A 27,614-nucleotide genomic window follows, 5' to 3' on the forward strand; every position below is an offset into this window, starting at 1 on the left:
GTGCGCGCCAGTAGTGATTTTAAATTAGAGGGAGTATGTTGCTTTTCATTTCACTTCCGTAATTTATTTACTATTTGAGAAACTTTTCGGTGATCAAAAAAATGTAGTTTTACTCGTAAATTTAATTGATAGTGATGTGATTATAAAATTTAGAAGTGATTATTGACTTTTATTATTTAGAAGACGTTAATAAAATGTGTGGGAAGCTTCAGGCTGTGTTTTGGACTTTGTCGATGATGTGGGCTGCTGCAAAGACAGGAGTGATGGCAGATCAATGCGACTGGAATGGCAGGTTCGTGACTACTGTTTTATAATAATTGTATGCAATATAATAATGATATGGGAATAGGCTTGTATACGTTCACTTCTAATCAATTTTTAATTTATGAATCATACTCATACACACTTTTATCTATTTATTTTAATATAACATTAACTATGTATGTATGACTATCTTATGATGATATTCCGCAATATTATTTGTTTAATTAAAGTTTAGTAATCAATCAAAAAACTGCCGTTACTACAAGGCAGTTTTTTAGTTTAATATTTTGACGAGTAGGTATTTATTTTTTTTAATCCTCATTCTAAAGAACAACTTAAACTATTTTATTCACGTGAGGAATTTCCATCAGAACAAAATGATGACCCGAGGCATCAGCGGCCTGCAATTTGCCAAGACCTCATCTCCATACTATTTCGAGATTGCGTGTGCGAAATTGTTAACTTAATGATTTCTCATTAATCCCAAGAAACCTTCTGACATTATAAAATATAATATTAGTAACTATTTTGGCTAGTTATTGCCGTTAGTTTATATTAGATAGGTATTTGACTTTTTAAAATCCTTACATATTATAAAACAAAGTCCTCTACCGCGTATGTCTGTCTGATCGCGATAAAATAAAAAACTACTGCACGAATTTTCATGCGGTTTTCACCAATAGTTAGAGTGATTCCCGAGGAAGGTTAAGCGAGCGAAGCCGGGACGGGTCGCTAGTAAGAGATAAAAGTCACTTAAAATTTAATAATGCCTAGGTAAGTACCAATCTTAGACCATTTAGACCAATATTACATGTAGACTTTTGATACGTCGGACAATTTAGACTGTAAAATTACATAAGAAAAGAAAATTAAAAGTAGGTATTTTATCAATAAGGATTTTATATTGGTAGGACCTTGCCATTCAATGATCCCAATGGGACATTTTTCTAATAGAATTTAAAATTTGTCGCACTTTCAAACGCCAATCTAAAATCATCTAGTAGATATAAATCATAGATAGTTTCCCACATCTATTTTAACATAACAGTAAATTGATACGTAATATATCAACAAGTAATTAAAAAAAGCTATTATTGTTTCTGAGTCGTCCGGAAATAGGACATTTATGAGGGTTGATGGTCGATTACGGACAAAATCAACAAGTTGGGTTTCCATTGAGCCGCGAGGGGTGGCGTGGGAAACTTGTGGGAAATGCGTTCTCGTCATCCCCCGCCGTCAACAGGCACGCGACCCTTCCGGCTAGTACCCTTGGCGCCAATTGTTTATTATCACAACAATAAAGAGACAAATAATAAAACTTGTAAAATAATTGTGGGTGACAATTCTCCACGGCAATCAATGGGTCTCTATTCATGGTTCACTAGGTACACCAACATAGTATACATTCATAATTTGTTACACTGAACCAACTACTGTTTTTATTTGTATGTGTACAGTAGACCCTTGTTTGCAGAATATTTCCTGTAACGCCCAATGATAAATACTCGTACATTACTGATATCAGCTTATTAATGAGAGCTAATTTGTCTAGAAGCAGTTTGCCTACGCAAATAAACATGTTGAAGCGATAAGTCGCATTCAGAGTTAATGAGGCGGACAGACAAAGGAATGCTAAGCAATGTTTGTTAACGATTGCGTCGTCGCCGGGAGATTGATGCTAATCGAGAAGGACCGCGAAGAGTAATACAAGAGCATATCAGTGCAGCGACTGCAAAAAAGCAAATTGAGTGTCAATGTACCAGCATCGTACGTTCATTGTAGACCATTCAAGTTCATACATTAATATTTATTAGGGAGGGAGCCGCGAGGGGACCGGGATCTGTTTATTATAATATCCTCCTCCTATTATAACGCGTTCGCACGACAAACTCGACTGATTGATGATACCAGTCGGGTTGTGTATCAACTTCAATAGAGAGTTGAATCATGACAAAAATGAAACTTTTTTGCTGAAAATCACATAATTTGAGGAATCTTATGTCGCATGCTGTCGTCGTTTACAGCTGTTCTTCAATATAATGACTGACACCAAGAAGTAGCAAAGAGACACCTATTCATTTAAACGTTGTTGTTATATAAATTCACTGAACTCCGAATTATAACTATTTTAGAATTTAAACTATGTGTCAGCTAAATATATTTTCTAAGTAAATAATTTTAACATTCACGAATAATATTCACAGAGAAAACTATAGGTATTAAACTCCTCGGATTTCTAAAACATTTTGTAAATTGCGCAATTATCCAACTCAGCATATGCAAATACTGTAAAATAATAGCAATTATGCGCAAAATTGAACGCAGAAACCCATTACTGGCAAATTGTTTATTAACAAATTAATTTGAATATGCCTGGGGGTAAGTATATTCGAATACATTTTGCGTTAGACTGAAGTCATCCAAAATGGTATTTTGTAAAAGCATATTTGAATATTCAAATAAATCGTGTCGTTGGTGATATAGGTACCAAACAAATGAAAACTGCAGACAAATTTAATAAGCCTGCAATTTTAGAGCAATCTGTTCAATTGCAGTTTACGTCGAATTAAAGGGAAAGTGTAATTAATTTGCCCCACGCAAGATGAGAACGCGACGGAAGTGCGCTATAAACGTGTAAAATGTGTGTAAAAAAATTACAGTCAGCGAAAATGCCAATTCACGCGCCAAAACTTTTAACACACAAATCTAACACACTAGACAAATTTAATTCATTTTATTATTAATTGTCAATTGTCAAAATAATGTAATGTAATCATCTTTAACGAATCAAATTTAGGGAGTAATTAAAAAAATATATTTTAGTACTGCCTGTACAGTACATATAAATATTGGATACCGTGTCCATGTCTAATCGCCCCTATTCTTGGTTTTTTCTTCTCAGATATTTTATCAAGAACGTCGTAGGTACTTTTGTAACTTACGAGATGGCGCCAACGTTTTAACAAAAGGTTTCTGACGACAACAATAGATCCTGTCATTTAAGATATCGCATAGACGTCCAAAAAACAAAAAGAATCAATGATGACTAACGTATGCTGGGGCTTATTACCATAGCCGTCATTCGTGGTGACAGAACCATGAATATAATAAGTACTAACGGAGTATCTACTAATTCCATGGACAGAACGCATTTCTTAGTTCAGTCTACCTTCGTTCGACATAATAAAGTGCTTAATCACAACAACGTAATATTTTCAATCTGCATATAATATAGGTATAATGCATGTATTTATCATATATTCAAGCAGCCAAATGCATATTTTTTTCAAAGGACTGGGAAAAAAATACACACACGGACACTTTAGAAATATTCGTCAGTGCCAAAAAAATTCTGATCTATCTGCTTCATTGAAGATATAATAGGAGTTCCAATTGATCGAATCGATTTCAATACAAAAATCGTGTATTTAAATCGTAATTGTTTTAACGGGACTCCTTCATCGTTAAATTCTGAGTAGATTCGTAAACTATATACACAGCAGTTAGTTAAGCAAAACAAATGGCAAAACGAGCAATATAAATTAAAATAAAAGCGTCGGAGTGCGTGTGAGAATACGCAATTAATGATACTCGATCATCTCAGCGAAGCGGAAGCTGTGTTCTGCAGATGACGTCTGCAGCACCCTCTTGACGCAAATATATATCAATACTTATAGAGTATTTTATTAGTGCTAAAGTATCAATTTAGCTTGACGACTCTGTATCTGTATGTTATTGTTCATTTATGGGAAAAATATGTTTGTGGTTTTACTTCCTGATTGTGACCCACATACCCAGTCCCACATAACCGCTTAGTGCGGATGTCAGTATATCAATATTCAGTGGTCACTGATAAAACAACATCTGCATCATACGACGGAATAAACACGACCTTGGTGCTTCGCCTGCCATATGGCAAGCAAGCCAGGATTCACTAGTGCAAACTTTATGGACGTCAAGATTTCACGATTTCTTCCAGGAACTTGCTACATACATACCTACATATGTACCTACTTAGTTCATTAATATCATTAGCGATTCGGAGGCATTTCGGCGTATGGGATCGCGCCGCCAGGACATTTCACATGGGATGGTGGGAACGGCGTCTTCCACACTTCGTTACACTAAGAGAAAACAACCATCACATGTTCGGGATGAAATCACGGTTATTTTTAAGCGACGATTGTTTTTATTCGCTCGCCAATTGGGGGCAATCAACGACACGTGTTTCATTCGCGTTGTAGACGCTCGCCTTAGATTTCTCTATTGAGATTGTTGGATGGTCCAATCATTTGACACCGCTAAGTAGGATGGTAATATGTACATATTTCATAAAACATACCGTGGAATATTCCTTTCGCTCGGAATTTTGTACATACCAAATTATCTGTCTATCTTCTATAGATGTAATTTAATATACAAATCATATGCCATTATCGAGTGTTTTCTACTAATGTCGCGATATAAATTTATCGGCTTGGATTTATAGATGTTCCCATGACACTTGAACATCACCATCTTGCCACTACTTACAAACAGTTGCTGGAAATATTTTTATGTCGCACACGACCTCCAATCACAAGATGTACCTAATGTGTTCGTCCGTTTGTCTCATTACTTAGGGTAACACGACGCTGGTAACTGGTGCCATGTGTCCACTTAGCTACTCATGTTATCGTTTTAACAAACGTAATAAATTTTGATACTTATTGTAAAGTAACTCCAAACCACCATACTGTCTTTTCCCTTGAATATTCTAGAAACCGATACTTGAATGAATTGCTTTTTGTTGACTAGGCGCTAGGACGCTAGGATATGGAAACAAACAATTTTCAGTATAGGTTCATACCTTTGTCGTACAAGTGTACGATAAGTATAATACTTGGAAGTATAAACTCGTTCTCAAGTTTTTTGATGTTGATAATGATGATGGCCTAGTTTGGAAAGTTGCTGGCGGCCTTTGTTTGAATTAGCACCGTTCGTAAGTAAATTGTAGGATAACTTTTTGACTGTAATGGGCGGGCAATTGTTCGCTATTTAGCAGCACATTTGATTAGTGACTGATATTTATAATAATCAGTGGTTAATATCGCAAAATTTAGTGGTTATTATATTTCAAAGAAATTAATTGATAAATTATTTATTTAAAATAGATTGCGTAAACTATGTCGATTGAAAAGTTCTATCATTCACTTACTGAGGCAATACTTACAGTAAGAAAAGTTACATACTATAACTTCGTGTAGGTTTGAATCGACATCGACAATATTTCATACATATTTAGTATTACAACAAGATAGATAGATATTCTAATGATCTAAGGATATGCTAACAAGACTTTGTACTTGTACTTATTCCACATCTGTAGCTTCTTATTTGACTTCTACAAAACTACTGTGGCAAGTAAGAAAACATCAGAAAACAAATGTCGTTCATAGAACTCGGCCTTCTTTGTAACGAAACTAATTAACAGCGAATTGTGGAGCGGCATTGTGTGGGCCGGAGTCAGGTTGAAGGCTTTCTTTGTTGATTGTTTAGTTGCTCCATTCGTTCCTAGAGCCGACCCGCTAATTGCCCTGGATTACAGTGATAACTCATTGCGCAAACGTCCCGGGCCATCATTTAGTTTCATTGTTCAATGAATTAAATTACTTATAGCAAGAATAAACCTCCACGTGCGTTGTTGTTTATAATATAGAAAATAATCTCTGAGCTTGTACTTGTTGTCTCTTTTATTATCTATTTTAGATGTACTTACTTATATAGTTAAGTAATTGTTACAGAATTGATTCATCTACTCGTATGTACCTTTGGACAAACAGAAATTTTATGCAATTATAAATAATAGCGGTAACAAAATAAAATTTAAGTGCTGTTTGGAAATAGAAACAAAATCTTTCCATTTTGCCAAAAAATATCTAAAATACAGGTATTCGAGAACAGCGGGATTTGATGCATAATGCATTAGATGCCCATTATTGGTGAGGAGGACGCGTCGCGCCGCACGAGCTGCATACTAAATGCATAGGTACCTACCCAGTCATCGTCATGCCGGTCCTATTATAATATTTCATCTCAGACAGAATATTTTATGATTTAACAATCTGTCATTGATTGGTTGACATGTTTTCTTAGAATATATCATTAGATACTTTATGTAAAAAACTTTAAATTTTTATAAAAAAACAGCTTATATATGTATAACAAACTGGGCATTAACAGCATTTTTATTACGATCATGAATTTGGTAATTCAATAAACATTTCAAAATATGTTATGGAAACTTGATACAAAATATTTGAGTGCAAATCAGACTGCATGCAAAATTGCATGACACAGCGTCGCTAATGAGGTGGCACGGGCCGCGGCGGCAACCCGATCCGGGCAGCATGGTCGCCATCGTGTCGACGTCACGCCTCGGCGACCATGTCATATGTCCATCCGTCAACCGTCTGCTCTCAGATCTCTCCGAAATGCAACCACTTTAACGATTTTTCTTTAAAATCCAATTCCCAACTTAATTTCAACAAAAACTTCAACACGACTCTGCATTCTTATTCAAATAAATTTCGGTTTTGGAAAACTTTCGTCATCAAGCAATATTTCGCTTCGTACCTCGGCTTTGTGGCCATATAGGTTGATCGTTGGTTCATTAAAACAAAAAGAGGAGTCCACGGGGACCGACCGATTATAATGTAAAAAGAGGTTCGCGGTCGTTCCATAACCGATCGCAAATGGCAACCGCCGCGGGCTGCCTTCGCCGTTTATAGCGCTTTGCAATCTCGGTTGCTAAAAGAATAAGATGCTTCGACTTTCTTCCTAGTCTATCTTTTCCTTTCAACTTCTAAATGAAGGAAAGAGAATACCCATTGGACAAAAACAAAAAAACTTTAGCCCGAGCCGCGGTCTCTCTTTCAAATGCCGTCGCGTACCATACGATTGTTTCTGTTTTTAGTGCCTTTGAAATTTGGTGAACGGCCGAACGGACAGCAAATAGCAACACGATATCTCATTAGATGTCTTCCAAATATTACCATCGTTTTATTGGCCAATAAAATATATTACACGTTTAGTTAAATGTCAATTTGTTCTAAAGTTTGATAAACCGTATTTGTATTTCCAAATAGAAAGTAATGTAAGGAACATTGTATTTTATGTAAAAGCTTTTATGTTGCTTTGTATGTATGTAATTTATATCGTTCACGAGAAGACGTTAAAGAAAGATGCGACGTAGAATTACGACCTACTATACAACGTTCTGCCTGAGACAAGAATGCCATAAAATTGTGTCTTCTGAGTTTCGTATTATAACTTGTTTTGTTTACTTGTCGTACGCCAAGCTGTGGCCCATAACCATAATCGTGTCTCTGGCGACACAACAATAGCGGCTATAGTCGCCGTTCGTTAGAGATTGTGTTCGATAAGGGTAAATTGGCTTCTTCTTCACAATTTCTATGGTGACAATAATTGGCTTTATTTAGAATGTACCTCAGAGAAACCTTCAGGCTCAACTTTCATCTCGTGACCACAAGAATCATAATCTTTACTTCCTCTAAAGTTATAAAGTAAATTACTTAATTCCACTTGAATTGCGACACACGAAACATAATACCAAAACACGCGAAATGTCATTCGATACATTGCACGGCCCATGCAATAGGTTTTGACGTGATGTTTTATAAATAGCTTCAAATTTAATAGCAATATTTTAAAACAGAACGCACAAAGCAATGCTTGTTAGCCGGCCGTGATATGAAGATTTTATTTTAATTTTACATTGCACCCAAGATTCTAAGCCCTTTATAGTTGTTCGTTCAACAAGATGAAATATCGGTGTAGGTATACTTGGCTTGGTCATCCGGATTTATTGGTCGGGTTGGGTAAATGTAAGCCGCTTAGCATTAGCAGGGATGCAATAAGACGAGCACGATCACCTCTCGGCTTTTCACACCTCTGTGTTTGAGCCGCGTGTTAGCGTTCACGCCTAGTGTGTGCCTACCCCTAAGTTCGCGCCTGTACTTTTACATATCGCCCCTTCATTATGTAGATATGCCTTATGTCTATATGATTTGCCGATACTTGGTAATTTTCATATTCTTCATGACCATATGCAAACAGACATTCTGGAAAGGATAGAACTGGTTCTCTCATTGTTGGTTGTTGGACCAGAATCTCATCATCAAGATCATAAGTTTGTGTTGTTTGAAATTTTTAACATTTGTCTTACTCATACATGAGTGTAACCTTTTTGCGAGCCATCAATCAGTCTCGTATGTAAGTGGCTCGGTTCCCGGGCATAATGTCGATCTTGTTGACTGCGTGACTCGAGGTCGTGCTGTTGGTGGAGCACTCGTGAGCGGCCATTGTTCGAGTGAAAGTTGACGTTACGACCGATTTGCGTGTTACGAAAACCTTCTTAATGTGATTTACAATGCAGATATGGTATTTGTTTGCTCTGCAGATGTTGAAAAGATCTTAATTATAACGTGAACTTGATATAACTACCTGGTTTAAATTACAATCACGCAGGCAATAAGAAAAGGAATCAATAATTAAAGTTCAGAACGTGCAGAAAATATAATTATTGAATTGAGATATTCAATTAAATTACATTCGCAATAATTAATGTGACATCAAAATGCGCATTATCTTCACTGAGAGTTAATCAAAATTGCATTAAGCGTCCTCTGAGGCCTTAGTAGCGCCGAGCGGCCGCCGCGGAGGAAAAACTGGTGGGACTCCTCGCGTCGCATACCACACGCGCATATCACCGGAGTTACACCGTGAACCATGATTGATGGCTCATTATCGAGCTCGAAGAGATCATAACTTAACACACCGCATAAAATGATTTTAAATCTACAACTAGTGCAGCAAAAATCAATATTATGATTAATCCTAGCCAACGGTTGCACCTGCACGCTGCGTGTGGATACAATGGAGCGTTATGGATATGAAGTGTTCGTGTTTAGGTGGACGTGTCCAATAACTGGCGTGGGCGGCTCGGTCTGCTGCGATGTCTAACTAGTTATGTAAACACGGCACCGCTGACCACTACCGGCTGAGGTTTATGTTAGCCACATTAGATTTAAAATACACATTCCAGGTAGCTAGGAAAGCACACAAACACCAAAGGTGTCAAGACTCCAGTGTTTGGAAAGCCGCGCTTGGTCTATTATTCTGCTTAATAAGGCAGAATGGTGCTGTAGCCGTCTAGCAATATACTATTATGTAAATCCAATTATTGCAGCTCAGATTTAAGGACCATTAATGGTATCTTCGAATGTTTGCGATTTAATTGACGTTGCTGAGAAATAGCGATATTAGAAAGCAATAATGGTACCTACCTTAAAATTCATTTTTGTACATGGCTTATAAGTTGTGCCCATCGTAGTTAGTTACTTTTTGGCGTGCTTTATTTAGTTAAATAGGAAAGCCGTTCTTATCTATGAAAGAAAAAAAACAAATATGGCAGACATTTGTACAATATCGAGGTTGGGTGCGGACATAAATATTTGCGCGCGTTCTCCAACAAAAGGCAGTTTGTGGTTAGCATTGTGTCGGGTCACTGACGGGGCTATTAAGTTCTGAACAAGCCAAAAGCGCCTCAGGAAAACCAATGAGTCAACTATTATCATTATTAGCCATAATCATTATAATGAATCAATATAAGATTTATTCTAAAATAATCAAAAGCCGAGATTCAATCGATAATTACGACTAATTGATGTTGGATTCTAATAAGAACAACATGTCTATCGAAGCTATCCAAAGCAATAAAAGTAATCAAACATAACGATATAACAATAATTAAAACGTGTAGGAAATTGGAAGGTGTATAACAGAAATAGAAAGAATTTAATTGACCGGCAATAAACTATACGAAATATGTGCCGATTTTGATCTTGGCAGTCGAATTTAATTCGTAATATTACTTCTATCGATAAAAAGCAGTTATTCTGTATCATGGAATTAGTAGTTACTTGCACAGAGTACTTACTAATTCCATGTTCTGTATTGAATATATTCTATTTTAATTGAATATTAATTCACCGAACTGATTGAATAAAGTCGTATAACTTGTGAGTACATCACAGTGGCGTGACATCTCATCAGACATCAGTGACAAGATGTTTGGTATTTATTTGCGGAACACTCTAGCCCGTTTAGAGTTCAAATATTCTCCACTTTCAATCGGTAGCTTTGTTTTTAGTAACGTGGGCGTCCGCGAGCATTTGACAACGAACAAATACATACATCATATAGCCATGCCTAGCCATATTATAAATTGGAGACAGGTAATGTTTTGAATGAAAACACGTCATCATGAATACAATTATTTGTAACAAAAACTTTATTTCCTTGTGGCATGCTACTACTGAATTGATACCATCTTTAATAAATGACGCGCAAATATTTTCTACATTTCACGTATGAAACAAAGTATGTTCCATTGTCAGACCTTTTAAACCGTTAAGTAATGGGCCATTGTGATATATTCGCATTATCTCGTGCAAAAAGCTTCGCAGTGTCCGTCCGTATCGTCCGCGAGCCTGTCCGCTGTCATCTACTAATTTATGAACTCCAGCGAACGACCGCCATCTTTGGGTCCTCCAGCCTCCGCCTCTTAACTCAAACGGCGCTCATTTGAATAAAATATCACTGCTCCACTCGAACACAAAGCTGCGGCGATATAAACCATATATTTTATTTTAGCCAACAGCGGTCAAGATTTGAATACGACTGAATGTTGAGAAATGACTGTTTCTCGAGGGCATTATTTTATTAGTATCGTATGCATATCAGGTTCTCGACTCGTGCCGGCCGCTGCTTTGTCGGGTGCCAATTCCAAACTTTTATCTCGAACAAAATATCTGTCTAGAGTAAATTATTGCAAATATTGTGAAATGGCTGATATACTATGTAAATTGATTTATATTTATGTACAGCAATCAACCATAAATGTCAATCTTAAAGGTAATTAAGAGCCGAATCAAAGAGAAATATGGTAGCGAAGGTCTACTACTATCACAATTTGAATGTTTATATGTTTAGCGCTCAGAAATAACTGATTATGTAACGGTTTTGCCAGACAATAGTGTAATCTAAACGTAGTTAATCAATTCTCATTCAATCTCAGCATTACAACGTCTATTTGCATCAGAATTTCTTATTATATCTCAGTTTAGATAAAAAGTTCTTTGTAACATAAGAAAGACATCAACGCGCAAGCATTATTTATTCCATTTTAAGCAAAGTTAAGTTTCAGAAATTTCTACAATCTGTTCGATAAATCGGATTCAATGAAATAATAACTGGAACCGGCGCGTGCCACAAGGCCGGTCGCCGTAGGAGTCAGATATCCTGGCGCGTTCTCGCTCGCTCCAGCCTCGCCCACTGCAGCCGCATACGGAGCGCCGACTAGTTGATATGCATAAATGTAGTTGACCCGTTCGAACACGTATTCGTCATTGCATCTACATCGCTATCTTGTAAATCTTACACACGTGCCTCTGTAAGGCATAGCCACATTAACGACATATCCGATACAAGACTCCGCCAAGACTGTACGCAAATCGCGCGATGTAAAAACTATCATCGCCATATTGATATTGAAAACGTAATTGGTAATGTACATTTGAGTCATACGTTTATTCACGTAGTCGAGTGATTGATTTGAAAATGATGCTGTATTTTACGCATATTAAGTAGGAGTATTATTTGAATTTGTAATGGCACTTCTTACAAGTCCAAGTGATTGGCAAAGTCGGGTAAGTCGGCCAGGCCAGAGGCCGCAACTTGGTCAAAAGTAATGCATACATTTAGCAAGCCATGGCCACATTGGCAATAGCCCGGGGCGCAGTCTGCCCAGGTTCTCGGTCCAGGTCCACCCTTAAATAATAACAAGCGTGTACCAATCCGTGGTTCCACTGAGCTATAAATTGTCCGCTGCCGGCGGGCACGCGGCACGCAATCTCAATGCGGAAAATATTATGGTGTGCCACACTAGGGCCGGCCCTACTGTAGGGCGCAAGATTTCGGGCGGCCTGTGCAGTGGGACGTTAAAATGTAACTTGTGATAATAATCCGACATGGGTTGGAAGAATATGATGACAATCTGGTTAAATTTTGTTTTTTGACTTAAAATATAGGAAAGCTGTATTAACTACTAGCGACAAAAACGCAATATTATTCATGTTATATACAAATAAACCTTCCTCTTGAATCACTTGATAAAAATTCATCGCTTAGTTTTAAAAATCTAAGTATACATAGGGACTGACAGACAGCGGAAGATTTTGTTTTATACTATGTAATGATACAGCTCTTAGATATATGTATATAAAATTAAGTCCTAGCAACACACATCATTATTGTGTAAATTGAAGCAAACAATTATATATATTGTATATAATATCGCCCCATCTTTACACTCTCCTCGGGCCGGCCCTCACCACTTCTCCAATATAGCCAGGGCAAGTTTCGCAGCCGCTGGCTACGTTAAGCCTAGCATTGTTGTGCCCTGTACTTGTAAGTACACTACCCAGGAACTAGGTATAACTCTCAGTCGACTGCAAAATCCACTCGGGTCTTATACGGTAGAGCCAGCAGAAAAACTCGTAATTAACTGCCTATAGGCGCTTGTTTTACTTTACTTATAACTCATTCGTATATGGTCAGCTTGAGTTGGTCTGAATAATAATTTTTTGCAAATCAAAATAAGGTGATATTTTTTTTATTATATTACAATTTTGCAGGTAATTCGTTGCTTTTATGTTTAGTTTAGACATCCGCAGTGCTAATTTCATTAAATGATTGATTGTATAATTATAACTGTGTAGCTAGCAAATCATTTGTTTTAATTTTATCTTTTAAACTTTGTACCCATTTATTATTGAAAGTGGGACATTTCCGCATACAGCACCTATAGTCGAGCAGCAGGCAGCTTCCAGGCGGTCGGGTATTCGGTCTCGGTGCATTCCTGTCCATTGTGGGCACCACGCTCCGCCTGCACCGGATTATGGCACTGCATTCACTCCTAACGCTCCGGTTACGGTTTTTGTGGACGTGGACACCGCGAACGCCGTGGTCTATGATCATTACGGCTATTATTGGGCCACAGATTATACAAATGTATTATTATATTATAAGTTGCGTTTTGATTTAGAAAGTAAAATAGGAATAGTTTTGGAAAATAAAAATTTGTGAATTAGGATAAGGAAAAAGGTAAAAATTGTTTACGTAGAGCGCGGATTTCATTTATCCTGATAACATTCTACAGTTCTTATACAAGCCACAAAATAGACAATGAAAATTAAGTGACAGTGTTGGTATTCAGAGTGCACCACAAGGCAGTTTCTCACGGTTCCTTGCGTATTCCTCTGTCGACTGTGCGTGAGAATTACTATCACTCCATGCGGGTTTGCATAGCCGAAGATAATCTAGTTATTGAGAAATCTAAAAAAGTGGTCCTTATCACTTGCAAAGTTACTTAGAAACATACGTATAAGCGTTGCTATATCGATTGCGAAGAGTACTTCCAATTTACAACTTTTATCACGCACCTTATCTATCTACTCATCTCTCCGTTCTACATCTGAGAGCTACATATATCAAACAAAAGATAAGAAATCTAAAAATTGTAGCTTTTTTTTAACAATCCATGATTTATTAGGTGTGTAGAGGTAGTTGCGATGCGACGTCCAACACAGTAACTGTGGAGTTTAGAACGTAAACCAGTTCCCGGCCACCACGGACCCTAGTACCTATCTATTGGACAACTGGCTATAAATTAGACTTTCATTTTATATAACAAATGTTGCTCGCGTCGTTTCTAGATCAGTTGCCAGTTTATTTGATTGCATATTCAGTTTGACCGAGTTTTTGGACCAATTGTAACCCACAATTCAGTTTGGTTAAGCCATAGTAATCCCGTACAGGTATATGGCTTACTTCAGTAATTACTAATACTATCTTATTTTACTAATCTTATTTAGCACGTTTTTTTATTAGTAGCTAACATATTTTAGTCAAACAACAGCACAATTCTATAAAATGTTTTGCAGACTGTCTCGAGAGAAAAGGACAGTTTTTATCATAACATAAATAAACAGGTATGAGAACTATAATGATCTCACACTATGTCGAAAATGATCGGATCCTTGTCCTGTCTAGATTACCCCAGATACAGGTGGACGCGGTGATAAGCGCAGTTCACACGCCTTATCAGCGACTGTCACTTGTCACAGTCGTGTCGTGGGTCAGTCAACATGTCATCGACAGTCTGAACACGTCACTGACACACGTCGGCTGGGATGATGATGTTATCCGCTATTGGGTACGAGATGACAGCGATAGATTCTACGAGCTCTTTCTCGAAGCGATCTGAAACTTCTGTTACTTCGTCGAAAACAAACATACTTGTAATATACTTAGATCTAAGTATGTATGTTAGATCTTTTCCCTAGCGTGTCGTCTCGGCTAAATTTGTGAGGACCATTACGACGACATGACATATTATTTATACTTACACTTTTATAATCATAATAAATATTTTACACGGTATAAGGTCCTTATCAGAAATTTATAACAGTCGATTTGGTGGGATCGCTAAAATTATGTAGATCACTCAGCATTCCCACGCCGAAGCTCACGTGAAAGTATGTGATCGCATGTTCAAATCTATCACCTTATCAATCCGTTTTCCCATAAGAAAATTTCTGGGCAACTTTTTTCGTGCCTCTGTTATTTGCGTAAAACCGATTAACCGCGTTATCTGCCGGTTGCTTTACACGTAACTGTGATAGCATTATCGTGATATTTATGCTTCTTTTGATTATGAATCTGAATGTCTATCTACATACTTATTTAAATTATTGACACCGTGTGAATTTCTTCTTTGAATATTTCCATTTATAAGACGCATGCATAAAGCAAACTTTTGCATTGCACTTGCTTATCCTGGGCCTATGTGAGTATCTAAGCTTGCAAGTTGGCTTAGCACATATCATAAACAGTCTACTTAAATCTTCCAAGATACATCCAAGAATAAGCAATGTCGCCGTAGAGCTGAGGTAATTACACGGCTTTGAAAATGCCCCTAATTAACGCCGTGCTTTAAGCCGGGCCGAGGCGCAGTTATGTCTGTCTGCGAATACTTTTGTTGTGCTAAACGTCACTGGGCTGTGCTGGGCAATATGAATTTTAGGATTTTGTTTTGTCATGTAAAAGAAGTAAGCTTGTTATAGTTAACAAGTTTCTTTACGTAAAATGACTAAGTAATTTATGAACATGTTTAAATATACGTGTACATATTCACGTATAGTGAACATACTCAAGCATACTTATTAACATAATGTAGAGTACTTATTGTTTTACACAATGTCTGCATAATTTTATATTAATTTAGATGAGTATTATAGCAGCATAATCGTATAAAAGCTACAAAAGAGGTAATATAATTAATATAACTAATTGCGTTTTGTTTGGCCACATGTGTTCTATTGGCGCCCAACGCCCACGATGACGTCGTCGCCGCAGCCGGCGCCGCCTCACATGCGCTTGCGCACTCAGCCGAATTTTGTCCCATCAAGACGTCTAGAGATACTTAATTATTCTTCATCAAGATTTATTGACGTTGTTATTGTCAAGGAGGAAACCGGAATTATATCAACTCAATACTACTTACTTAATAATAAATTCGTAGTAGTATAATTTTAAAATATGTTTACGAGAGTTACCTCGTCCACTGAAAATTATAATAACTGTTTGAAGTACAATAAAATGAAAATTATACATTTTTCTAAAATTCCATGTTTGCTTCGCACGTGCGCATAGTTCTAGTAATAGACGAACCAGTTACCATAGTTGACCGGTGACTCCGCAGCCCACATCAAGCTGGTAGCGAGGAATTAACAGCATTGCATGTACTAATGACCAGCTTAGTCACGTTATGTGCATGCATCATGTTCGTGTCAGCCTGTTAGTCAGTAGCTTCGGCACTGATTGGTCGGGGCTGCACGCCTACTGCAGCGAAAAAAATGTTTGCGTTGCGTACCAAAATCGTGAGTGGCAAGTTTAGTTGCTTGCTCGTTGTGTTGTCGTATGTAGGTAAGAACTTGCAGGTTTTCCTATGTGTACGTATATTAGATAGGTCTGTCTTCATACAAACTATGTTTCATTCATTTCATAGCTCTCAAACTTATAGTCTGTCCGTGCTTGCGTAATAAATGTTCCAATACTACCGTACTATTTCAACAAAAGATTCATTAGATTCTGCGTAGCTTTAGTTCCAACCAGTCAGTAGACAAGTAGTCCAATCAAATATCCTCTCGGAGTGGCGAGTTCAATTGTGATTCCACTTACGTTTATTTATAAGGTGAGGAGTTGTAATTACCTATTCCACGTCAGTGACAGAGGGCCGCCCACGCGCCATCTCGTACAAGCTGTGTCCATTATACTATCAGTGTATTCACCGCGATCGTTACGATACTATTGCGTTTTGTACTATAAGATGAATGATATTGAGAACAATATTCAATTCCTTGAATTTTGTATTTGATTAGTCTTATGATCTTACTAGGTTTACGATGGATTCAACTCTGTTCGAATGTAGCTTGCTTGCGATTGATCCGTAAATTGAAATTTATCTGAATCTGAAGCAGAGCCTGAAGCAAGCCCAGACAATATTTTATATAATGCTACAAAGCGTTTTATAAAGCGTACAAATGTTACCACAGAGCTGTTGACAGAAACATTGATCATAATAATTTGGAAGATATTACTTCAAAGTTGAATGGAATTTAGTTCAATCTTTACATTCTATGTCTATCCTCTTGTCCAAAACATCACCATTATCCAAAATTTCTTTTGATCTCATGCATCTAGGCGATCATCCGACGAGAGCTGTTCGGGCACTATAATTGTGAGGCCGGTTTCGACGACATATGAATACAATGAGGAACGCACGTGCGCCCCGTCGCGCGTCTCCCTCTGCGCCTGCGCAGTGCTCCATTGTCCAAACGACCATTGTTTCACGGAAATCCTACGCACCTTACATGGGCTTGCTTGACACTAACATTAAACACTATTTTGGTTTGATTTATAAATAAGTAGCTTTTGCTCGGATTTTGGATATTCAACTTCATGTTACTTTGCTGTCATCTATTTACTTCTAATCTTCGTTCTCTAAAATGTCACATGCACAATCTTATTCTATTTGTACAATAAGTGTTAAATGTCTTGCCTCCATTGTACAGGTTCTTTTCGGAGGTAAAATGCCGTAAAACTTCGCTATTTCCCAACGACAAATAGATAGTTGGGTATTGGGTCCAGCTTGTTAACAAAGTGGTCGGCGTAAAATATATCACGGAACCGATTGCTGTGCTCTGCAATCTCTGAGATCTTAATGCTGACCTAGAAACGAAAAAACATAGCACGACCCACGAGTTGCATTTGTGTGAGTTCATTGTCGCCACGAGATTGCCAGCGCCGATGTGTGGGTGAGCTTAAACGTTGAAAGCTTATAAATCTTGGTCGCGTTGGGGACTTTGATTATACTCTGGTGCCATATTCATACAACATCGTCTGTAGCGACATAATACCCAGACAATATTACCATAATCTGTCTTGGATAACCTCACATATTATCTCGAGGAAAAACAAAAGGAGTTATTGGGAATTTTGGTCATCAATTTTATAGACATGTCAGACAGGTTTTTAAAAATAATTCCAAATATAGCTGTAAAGTTTTTTGCTAAAAAAATGACAATGTCTATTCTTCTACCATATATGTATACTTAAATGTATAATATAGGTATACCAGGGCTTACTAAGTTAATGTAAGCCTTATGTTATGCTCATTAAATCTTTTGATGAATTCAAATCGCTCATACATATTTTAGTTGAGGTATTTCTTTATTGTATATATCTAATAATGATTCGTTACCATTCAGTTCGTTATAGCAGACCTTCAAGTCTCAACTCTGGGTATATTTTACGATGACTTTATTACCGAACAATGTACCTACAAACGCTAGGCTCATGTCATAAACTAAACTATATGATTCATCGCATTCGCGCTAACAAGACCTTAATCTAAGATCCAGACCAGCTTTCACGTGTTTTCTTTTTGAAAGTAAGCCAATATTTTATCATTATGGCAGCGATAGTAATCTGGAATCTATACAGGCTTGCGCGCGACAATACACTGCGCGTGGGCAGCTCGTAGCGCCCATTGTTGTCACACTCCATGAACGCTTATGAATTATATATTATATAACTTGTATAATTTCTTCCTTTTAAGTATATATAGTAAAATAGTCTTATTGTAACTATTTTCTCTTTAACTCTGAGATACCAACCCTAGAGTATAGTGGGTATATCTTAAAGCGTGCGTGTCTTATTGTTATCTAAGATTTTGTAAAGAAAAATAAATAAAACTGTTCGTAGAAACACACTTTATAATTCAACCGCTGTAACCTCTAGATAAAGCTTTATGGGACCTGTTATCGCGCTCTAACGAACTTTCTACATATACGAAAAACCAGTCCCATAACTTTTGGGTTTCCATAAAACACGAATCTTTATGTGTTTGTAGCTTGTTTTGACCAAACGCCATTGTCATACACGATAAAATTGAGCATATGTTTCCACTATTAAGTATTTTTATTAAGTACATCATCTGATAAATTTTTGCGTGATAACAATAAATCGGCACATCTGAAAATATACGAGATTCCACGTGTACGAGAACTTTATCCGAAAAATATGTAAAAGAATGTTAATTTGTCTGGTATACCTATATGACAAATCTGGCGATCATCTCACAACATAGTGTGAAAGTTACTGCCCGCTAATAAGGGACAGAATCATACAATAAAAGCTAAAAGTCAAGAAGATGCTAACGGCGATAGTTTGGTTACCGAGCAAAGGTTACTGTAACCTTTTCGCGAGATTCCTCACACTGTTACAATTCCCAGGACATAGCAATAAGTTCCAGGAGAAGTTCAGGAAAATGTCATCCGCCAAGTTGATCAAAGAACACTATTATATTCAGGCGTTTAGATTTCACTGTTGTTCAAAGACCTTCCTTATTTTCCTCCATTTGTCCTTATATAAAAAATATACTAGAATATCAAAGCTTCAATTTACATATTATTAAATCGCTTGTACTGTTGTGTATTGGCGGTATCTCCTATAGTCGATTTAGCATATTAACAAGAATATGTTAAAAGTTTGTAACTTTATGGCATTGCTATAAAGCCTTTAAGATAAAATATCGAATAGTGTTTTACGGGTTTTATCACAGGTTGTAAATGCTGCTATAAAACTTGTGAACATCTTATTTTATAAAATATGTCAAAGGAAAAATATTTGCCTGGTTTGATGGTACAAAACATAAAAAAAAACATATCAAGAATACCTAGTATTCGTTTAGGATATGACTAATTCTGTTAAGTATAATCTCTTCCAACAAGAAACTAATATGTAAGGGCATGATGGAATCAGTTCGAAATTCCTTGCACTCATTAGTAAGAGATAACAATATCTACAAGGTAGACAGACAGAGACGAAGCACGATTTGGAAGAGTGACGTTAGGGTACATTAGCAGCTTTTAGTGGGGCGCCGCGTCATTTGCCTGTAATAGCCGGGATTGCCTCAATTTGAATCTGCCGAAGATAGGTAATCTCGGCTTTGTACGTTTTGTAATGTTAATGGATCACGATCGCCGCTCTAGGGCAGCTCGTGCGGACACCAGACTTATTTATTTTTCCTCGGTCACTCTGTGTCAAAATGTCACGTCGCGCACGTCCCCTAAAAAGACATAAACGGGTTTGCCTCAAGGATAAAATCATATCTTTTTATATACTCGAAACGAAATGGATTTAATAATATAAAAATCTAGTTAGATAAATTAATTTTAATTTGATATGTATAGAATAGAGGAAGATAATCTGTATTTTAAATGAACTTCATAAAGACAAATGATTTGAATTAAATTCGTCGCGTTGTTATAATAATACATTTCTTCCTCTTACGACCAAAACAGAGTTTAACGCGTTCCACACGTTCTGTTTAACACCCGACTAGATTTTTTGTCTGTATGTTTGGAAACAAAAAATCAACCTTACGTGGTTTTTATGTTGCCAACATTGTTTTTATGTTTGTTTTAGCTCGCGCCGATAATGCCACGAATGTGACACGAAAGTCTCGGTAGGGTTGGTCATTAGAATAACTAGTCCATTGTTGACATTTACAATGAATCGACCATATAATTCTTAGTATAATTATGAATTATTTTGTTGCATTATGTTACATGTTATGTACACCTTCATTTACGACATACATTAAAGCTTAATGCTGTAATAAAAATTTAAACACTTCTAATTACAATAAAACATGATTGATGCTAATTGACACAAGTTATTTATAATAACAGTAATAACGTAGCCTTTTATTAATTTGTTTCAGAAAAACTGTTTTATTGATTTGATACGCTTAATTCTAACGTCACAAAACCCACAGGGAATTATACCCAACAACTATTAATAAAGTTAAATAATACCTTTTCAAAAGTTAGTAAAGGCTCAGGTAGTAAAAATGAGTTTGTTCACCCCTGCCGACGGGGTGCCGCAACCCGGCAACCCCTGGCCGACGACCACGTGAGCTGCACTTGTTTCTATTAGCTCGTAATTTAGGCGGGACATATATCAACGTTTTAAGCCATTAGGGTGGATTAAGGAAGTCCTCGATGACGGGAATGTAGAATATGACATTTCAAAATACATCTGCGTAATAAATTAGTAGCTAGTGGAATAGAATAGACTTTTTAAGAATTGATTAATGCTTATAGCATTGCGGCTGGCATTGTTGGTTCATTGTTTTATGAGATTGATGGTGGTAATGTTCTTACGCAGTTACATATGAATGGATCGATGCGATGGAATGAGAATTAAATGCAAATATTTGCATCAGGTATCGTTTCAACAGGCGCCGTATATGCAAAATTAATGTAAAGTATACAAAATATTGCATAATTTAATCAAACCTCATTTAAATTCAGAATAAAATAATTAGCACCTCATCAACAGCAATCAACATTAGCGACTACAAATTAACACGATAATAAGACAAAATTTCCATAGACGAAGTTGTTCAAAAGCTCGAACAAGTTTATTTTAGCAGTCGGCAAAGGAAAGCTCTGCCCGATTCGAGTCGCGGCCACACAGACAATGCATTTTACATAAAAGCGTCGAGCTTTTATTGCTGTGGCTTGATGCCATGTAAAATCTTTACGTGGCATCTTTTATAGTGGTCTGTGTCGTATATTTTAGTTTTATGGCGAGTGTTTGTGAGCGAGTGGGCCGGGCGTGGGCGCTACTCCAGAACCGCGGCCCACGTGCCTCGAGCCGATAGCATTGTCCGCCCGAGGCTGCTTTATGAGACCACTCGAGATACTACCGCGAAATGACACTTCGCGTGCCGCAATATCGCCGCACCTTGCAGCTTTCGATCTAGATTTCCTACCTATGGTCCTTAATGGCCCCGAGCAAAGACACCAGGCTGCCGTATTTCATGCATTATCATTTATGCCTGCCATATTTTATGCGATTATGAGTATCTACTGATTCAAGTAAATATTTTATAACATTTCAGTGTAGTAGAGCTTGTTTAGTTTCTGTTACGTTTACTCACAGCGTTTACTGTACGGTTAGATACCGCAGGAATGTTGTCGCGCGCGGTGGCTGTTTAATAATGTTCCGTAATAAGTAATTTATATTGAGTGAAATAAACGTCGGCCGCTTGCCGCTCAAGTCGGCGACGACGGAATACTAATAAGCTTTCTTTCGATATTGATGTGTTCGGTAGCCGGCCGACCCAATCAAACCGCCCAAATATGATTAAACAGCCTTTCGTAATCGTAATGAGAGACCCTAGTAGGAATATCGTAATGAGGTGCGGTGTATTCGGCTTCAATTCGGGTGCAGTTCTTTTGATTTGCATATATGGTTAAGATTAATTGAGTATAAAAAAACCGTGATTATAGTGAGCATCCTATTCTGGCATGTAAGTAGAGACTATTCAGAGACCGTTATATGGACTAAAGTGTTCATGAGTTGAAACCAAAGCGACACACATATAATATAACCTAACCTAACCCCTTTATAAGTCAGCAAGTAGTTACCTATATAAGCCCAGTTACTCAATGTGGTATTAAACAAAGAGCCAAAGTATCACTGTGGCATTTTTATGCAGAAACATAATAATAAAATCATTTTTGTATTTTTTTTTCCAGCGGGTTGACGTCGAACACGGAGCGCGGGGTGACGCCGGTGTACCTGCGGTGTCGCGAGGGTAGCGTGTCGTGGCTGTACCCGCGCGGAGCCCTGCGGCTGCTGTTTAGGCCTCCCATGCCGGCCGACGCGCAGGACTTCAAAGTCTGCGTGCGCGTCATTCGCAGGCCCGATCCTCCAGACCTCTTCCATTCCATAAAGCTTAATGATACTGGTGAGTATTTCATCTTTGCCAACATACAACTATGTTAGCGCCATGCCGGTTTCACTTGTTGCTACCAAGCTTTGTTAGTAGTAACAGAGCTTAGTTGACAAAACATAGGAGGCATTGTTACGGAAAGATTACAAGCAAAATCTGCTTCACAATTTGCGTTTATGTTCGTATATTATTCAACATTATACCTAATATTAATTTCAGTGTCTCCAGAGCGATTTCCGGCGCGTCTCTTCCTTGAGGGTCCTAGATCACTAGTGCCCCTGTATGCTCCAGACGACGGTGACCCCCGGGAATTGCGATGCTTCCGGAGTCGTAAGGGGCATGCAGCACTGTACGTGGAAGCTGAGCCGGACGATGGTCCGCGGCGGCGCGTGGCCACCTTCCGCTACGAGGCGCGGCCGCTGATCAGCCAACATTACGACCCGGCCACTGCTGATTGTCGACCGTGCTCTGACGAGGAACTGGAGCTCGCCTTCTGCACCAGTGATCTCGGTGAGGTCCCACTTCTTACACAAATCTGAAATGCACAAATTATCCGTTTTTGTTGTATCAGAATTCCTACGCTTTACGAGAACTCCTTAAATGTCAGTTATTTCGAATTCTATATTACGCAGATAAGGACAACTGTGACAAGATAAAAATGGCCAGTTGCATCTCACCACCACGTCCGCGTCTCCATATTTTAGCGATCATTACACCACCGTAATGGGCGTGCAAAACCAGAAGCGGTTGAATGTTAATAAACTCGAGGCGAGCCCGCATGGTAATTTGTCGCCATAATCGAGATTCCCAGAGCTTGGAAATTTATATTAAAATGATGATTGCGCCAGAATTTAATTTTCGTAACTACGTCAAAATATTTGAGTAACGGACTATCTTTTGTCATTTAAAAGCACTCGTGACTCTGCAAGTATTCGAATATTTTTTACTCTTTTATGTTGCAAAATGCGTTGCATTGTCGGGCTGGCCTTTTGTGATTCGCTAAGTGACCACGAAAGGTTCTTAGAAGAGATTAAAACGCGTGCTGTACCGGTTATTACGGTTTTTGCATACGATGGGAAGACGGCGCCGTCAGCCGGGACTAGTTCTCCCTTATGCAATACTGCAGTTGACAAGTACCTACTTGACTGGATAGACTGGTGGACATGATGCGCACGCGCAGCGGGTTTCAAATGTCATTTTCTTGTTTGATAAATTATAATTGTTGGAAAGTTATGTCACTGCGCGCCCCGCAGGGCGGTAGGCGGCCGCGCTATTAGCCACCTCCGCCGCATGTCATTGAAATTTTTGTTTGTCATGCCATGTAATAATTATTAGGGCTTTTTTATTATCAAAGTCACGAACGAGACCGGCATTAGTACTGATTTATAAGCTGATTGTGATTGAGGGACGACATTTTTTTAGAGATTTGGACCATGTGTTACCGCTTTGCGTTTTATCCAACAAATAAATAATAAAATATAGGCCATAAAGTAAATAATGAAAGTCCATTAGGATTCATTATTTCATAAGGAAGTCCTTATAAAACCAATGTTCAATTTAATAAATAATTTCATGTATATGGAAAAGACTAAAGAACCTATGTACAATACAACCTATTAATTAAATGTAACGTAGACATCATGATAGATAGTCGTTAGTAAAACTCCATAATTACAGGCTCTCAGGGTCTGTCGGGTTGATGACCGTGTTCCAAAGCCTTCGACTATTCACTTATCTGTTCAAACAAAAGCCTATAAAAAATTCGGTTACATTTGCGCTTATTCACGACGGGACGAAGCAAAAACCCGTTGCGACGCGGACAATGGCGACACAGTGATTAATACTTAAGAATCTATATCTGGTATCGCTTTTTGTGTGGACAAAAAGTGGATGACGTCATGTAAAGAATAGAGCGTAAGAGACAATGGGCGTGCCGCATTTAAATAATATTAGTCGGTCGAAACGCCTTTCGGTGCTTGGGCGAGAGGAAAATGCATCCTGTATATTCGACCTTCTTAAAATTTCGGCAATACGGCGGCTAATTCTATTCGTCAGGAACCTTCGTTTCCGCCCAAGAATAAGATAACTCCATTATACAGGGGATATCGTACAAGGCGGCCGGCTTAAAATCAAAGATATTTTTAATTAATTAATTTTGAAACGAGACAAAATGAGAGAGAGACACAAAATGAGAAAAGAGAAATTGGAATCCGAATAAATTGATTAAATAGACTATATATAGATATTTAGGGGATGCCGGTTCATTAAGCGATAACTTCGCGGCGTCGTCTTTCTGACTCTGTCTCTTCTCGGTGACTAGCTGACAACAAGTTCTGAATTGTAGTGTCTCGCGGACTGATCATCAGCAGCGAGCCGCGCGAAGACTTGGACTCCACGCAGCTGACCCTGCGCCTCACCAAACTAATCCGCGCCACCGGACACGACGCCGACCCCGCTAGCACTGATGCTGATAATGATGCCGATACACCGCATCTTGACGATGGCTATTTCAGGTTAGTATTGAGGAATATCTCTGTTTTAATTGTTATTTTTTCACGCTTTATCTACTCAACCAATAATAAGTTTTAAGTACGGAGAAGGACCTAAAGGGTATCTCATCCCGGAAAAAGAACTGCTCCCGTGGGAAATTTCGCGCGGGTGAAGCTAGAATTACTATGTTCAACACAATTAAATTATTTTGAATTGAGGTTTAGTGATATTTATTGTGTCTTTCCACGGATGACGATTTTATGCATGTTTTTATTTATGATCTGAATAGTTGAGTAGCAGATTATAGAAATATGCGTAACTTAAATTTGACCATACGGTACCGTTACCTGTAAACGTCACTATTCTAACCCGTATTAACATATAAAGTTATATTGATCAGCAGCTTCCTACCCGCAGGTATGAAGTGGACAACAGCCGGCGCCGGCGCCGGCGCCGCAGCCTGCACGCGCACGTGCACGTGTGGTCGGCGTGCGGCGCGGGCGCGGGCGCGGGCGAGTTCCTGCTGACGGCGCGCCGCCGCCTGGGCCGGTACTCGCTCGTGTGCGCGCCGCGGCTGCATCGCTGGCAGGCGCTCGTTGACAGGAGGAACAAGGACGGCATGGCGCATTGTCTGTTGCAGCACTGACAGTGAGGAACAGTGTGTTTGTAGAAAAGGATCAAACAGTGAATTCGTAAGACGAAAAGGGCCAAATAAGTAAACTGTTTTCGTGGGACGAAGAGGGACAAAATAGAGAGTTAGGAATTGTTTCACCTCTCGCTGATATAGCTAATATTGTTTATCACAAGCATTAGATAACTGGCATATAAAACAGATTTATCTAACAGTTAGTATATGTGACAGATTACAATATGGTTTTTTATTAGAAAGTGATGATACAGGCCCTTAGTGTCGGATTCTACGTTAGTAAAAGTCGAATGAAGAAAAGTTTGGCACAACGTCTTGTGACAATTAATTACAGCCTATTTAGCTGTGGAATTGTATCCACTCGGTCGGTATCTGTGTGGATGGTCTAATACGTTAAAAGTAATAACCGACTCATAATTCTGAACGTTCTAGAATTAAATCTAATCTGCTGGACAGATTAGAGTCAACAGTTTAATTTGGTTCGATTTAAGTTAAGAATATAAAGGCATAAAGTTGCTTATGTCGGTGTAGACTTTCAAAGTTTTTGATTGAATTTTTGTTAAAAACAATTAGCTAGCTTACTTGCCAAGATTCCTATTATTTTTAGATGATGTATTTGCTTGCCATAAATTTGCTTGTTTGTAAATAATATCTTTCGCTACGTGACGCATAGTCTTAGCGCATATACACCTGTAGGGCGAATACAAACATTTGCGAAACTATGAAGCGAGAACAATGGAAAGAACTCCACCGACAAGAGCCTCGTTCTTAATTATATGGCGATATCATTTTACGTACGATACAGACACCGTTTTTTTCAACATTTCTTTTGTCGAGGTGAATACGCGCTTCGACTACAAAATGTCGCGAAGTGGATGTCTTAAAGTGCAACTTTTTGTTTAACATTTTTATATTTTATTTAAAATCATTTATTATTAGTTCTTAAAAAATGTGGTCCAGAGTGCCAAAATCATGAAAGATCTTCATATTAGATTGTAAGGTTGATCTCATCTCTGTACATATAAACATAAGAAACATTATCATTTTAAAGTAGCCATATTACTATAATGTTATGTGAGTACGTGAAACTTCAACTTCCATAAAACAGTCATATTATCTTAGTTTTAGTTTGAGTGCAATTTCATACTGCTTCCATTGCATATTCATAATATCTATATAGTATAAAAAATTATACATATACTAACATATTATAATCAGATTTATAATTCTAAAGGCGTATCAAAGACAATGCAATATATATGTAAAGTATCTGCAAATTGTGTATTATATGTAAATGAAAATACTTATGATATTTAAATGCTTACATTTTTTTTCTAAAAGGTTTTTATGCCTAATTCAGCCTGCAAATATTTACTTACATTATGTCAGAAAATGTATACCGCTAATGTGAAAATGATGCGAATTTTATAGAAGTTAATATATTTGTACAAAGTAATATTATAGATGTCGATATGTGATATAGATATATGTAGATAAACAACGAATATATTGAGAAGTGTCTATTGTACATACATACATATAAAATTTGTTAAGTATATTACAAAAATATTGTGCGATAACGACCAAGTAGTTTGTTGAATAAAATGTTTAAAAATTTATTGTCTATTTATTATTTCATTTCATATTTTTACTAAATAGTAAAAAATATCTTTGCAACAAAACTAGCAAGATAATATATACCAGAGATAGATTGTTGGG

The 27,614-nt window shown here is 37.7% G+C and overlaps 1 protein-coding gene across 1 annotated transcript; it reads left to right on the plus strand.

Annotated features, from left to right (window-relative positions):
• LOC128673969 (meteorin-like protein) lies at positions 1-27,514 on the plus strand. The gene is made up of 5 exons (XM_053752163.1): positions 1-292; positions 22,563-22,774; positions 22,979-23,269; positions 25,104-25,272; positions 25,667-27,514. Exons 1-5 carry the CDS (start codon positions 195-197, stop codon positions 25,893-25,895), a joined length of 999 nt encoding a protein of 332 aa, XP_053608138.1. The 5' UTR covers positions 1-194; the 3' UTR covers positions 25,896-27,514.
• The last annotated feature ends 100 nt before the right edge of the window (positions 27,515-27,614 follow it).

This window comes from Plodia interpunctella, chromosome 11, assembly GCF_027563975.2.
Source record: "Plodia interpunctella isolate USDA-ARS_2022_Savannah chromosome 11, ilPloInte3.2, whole genome shotgun sequence".
NCBI lineage: Eukaryota > Metazoa > Arthropoda > Insecta > Lepidoptera > Pyralidae > Plodia > Plodia interpunctella.

Coding starts and splice junctions, on each gene's coding strand:
- LOC128673969 (XM_053752163.1), top strand. CDS start 195: ATGTGTGGGAAGCTTCAGGCTGTGTTTTGGACTTTGTCGATGATGTGG. Junction 23,270..25,103: donor CTTCTGCACCAGTGATCTCG/GTGAGGTCCCAC, acceptor TCTGAATTGTAG/TGTCTCGCGGACTGATCATC. Junction 25,273..25,666: donor CTTGACGATGGCTATTTCAG/GTTAGTATTGAG, acceptor TCCTACCCGCAG/GTATGAAGTGGACAACAGCC.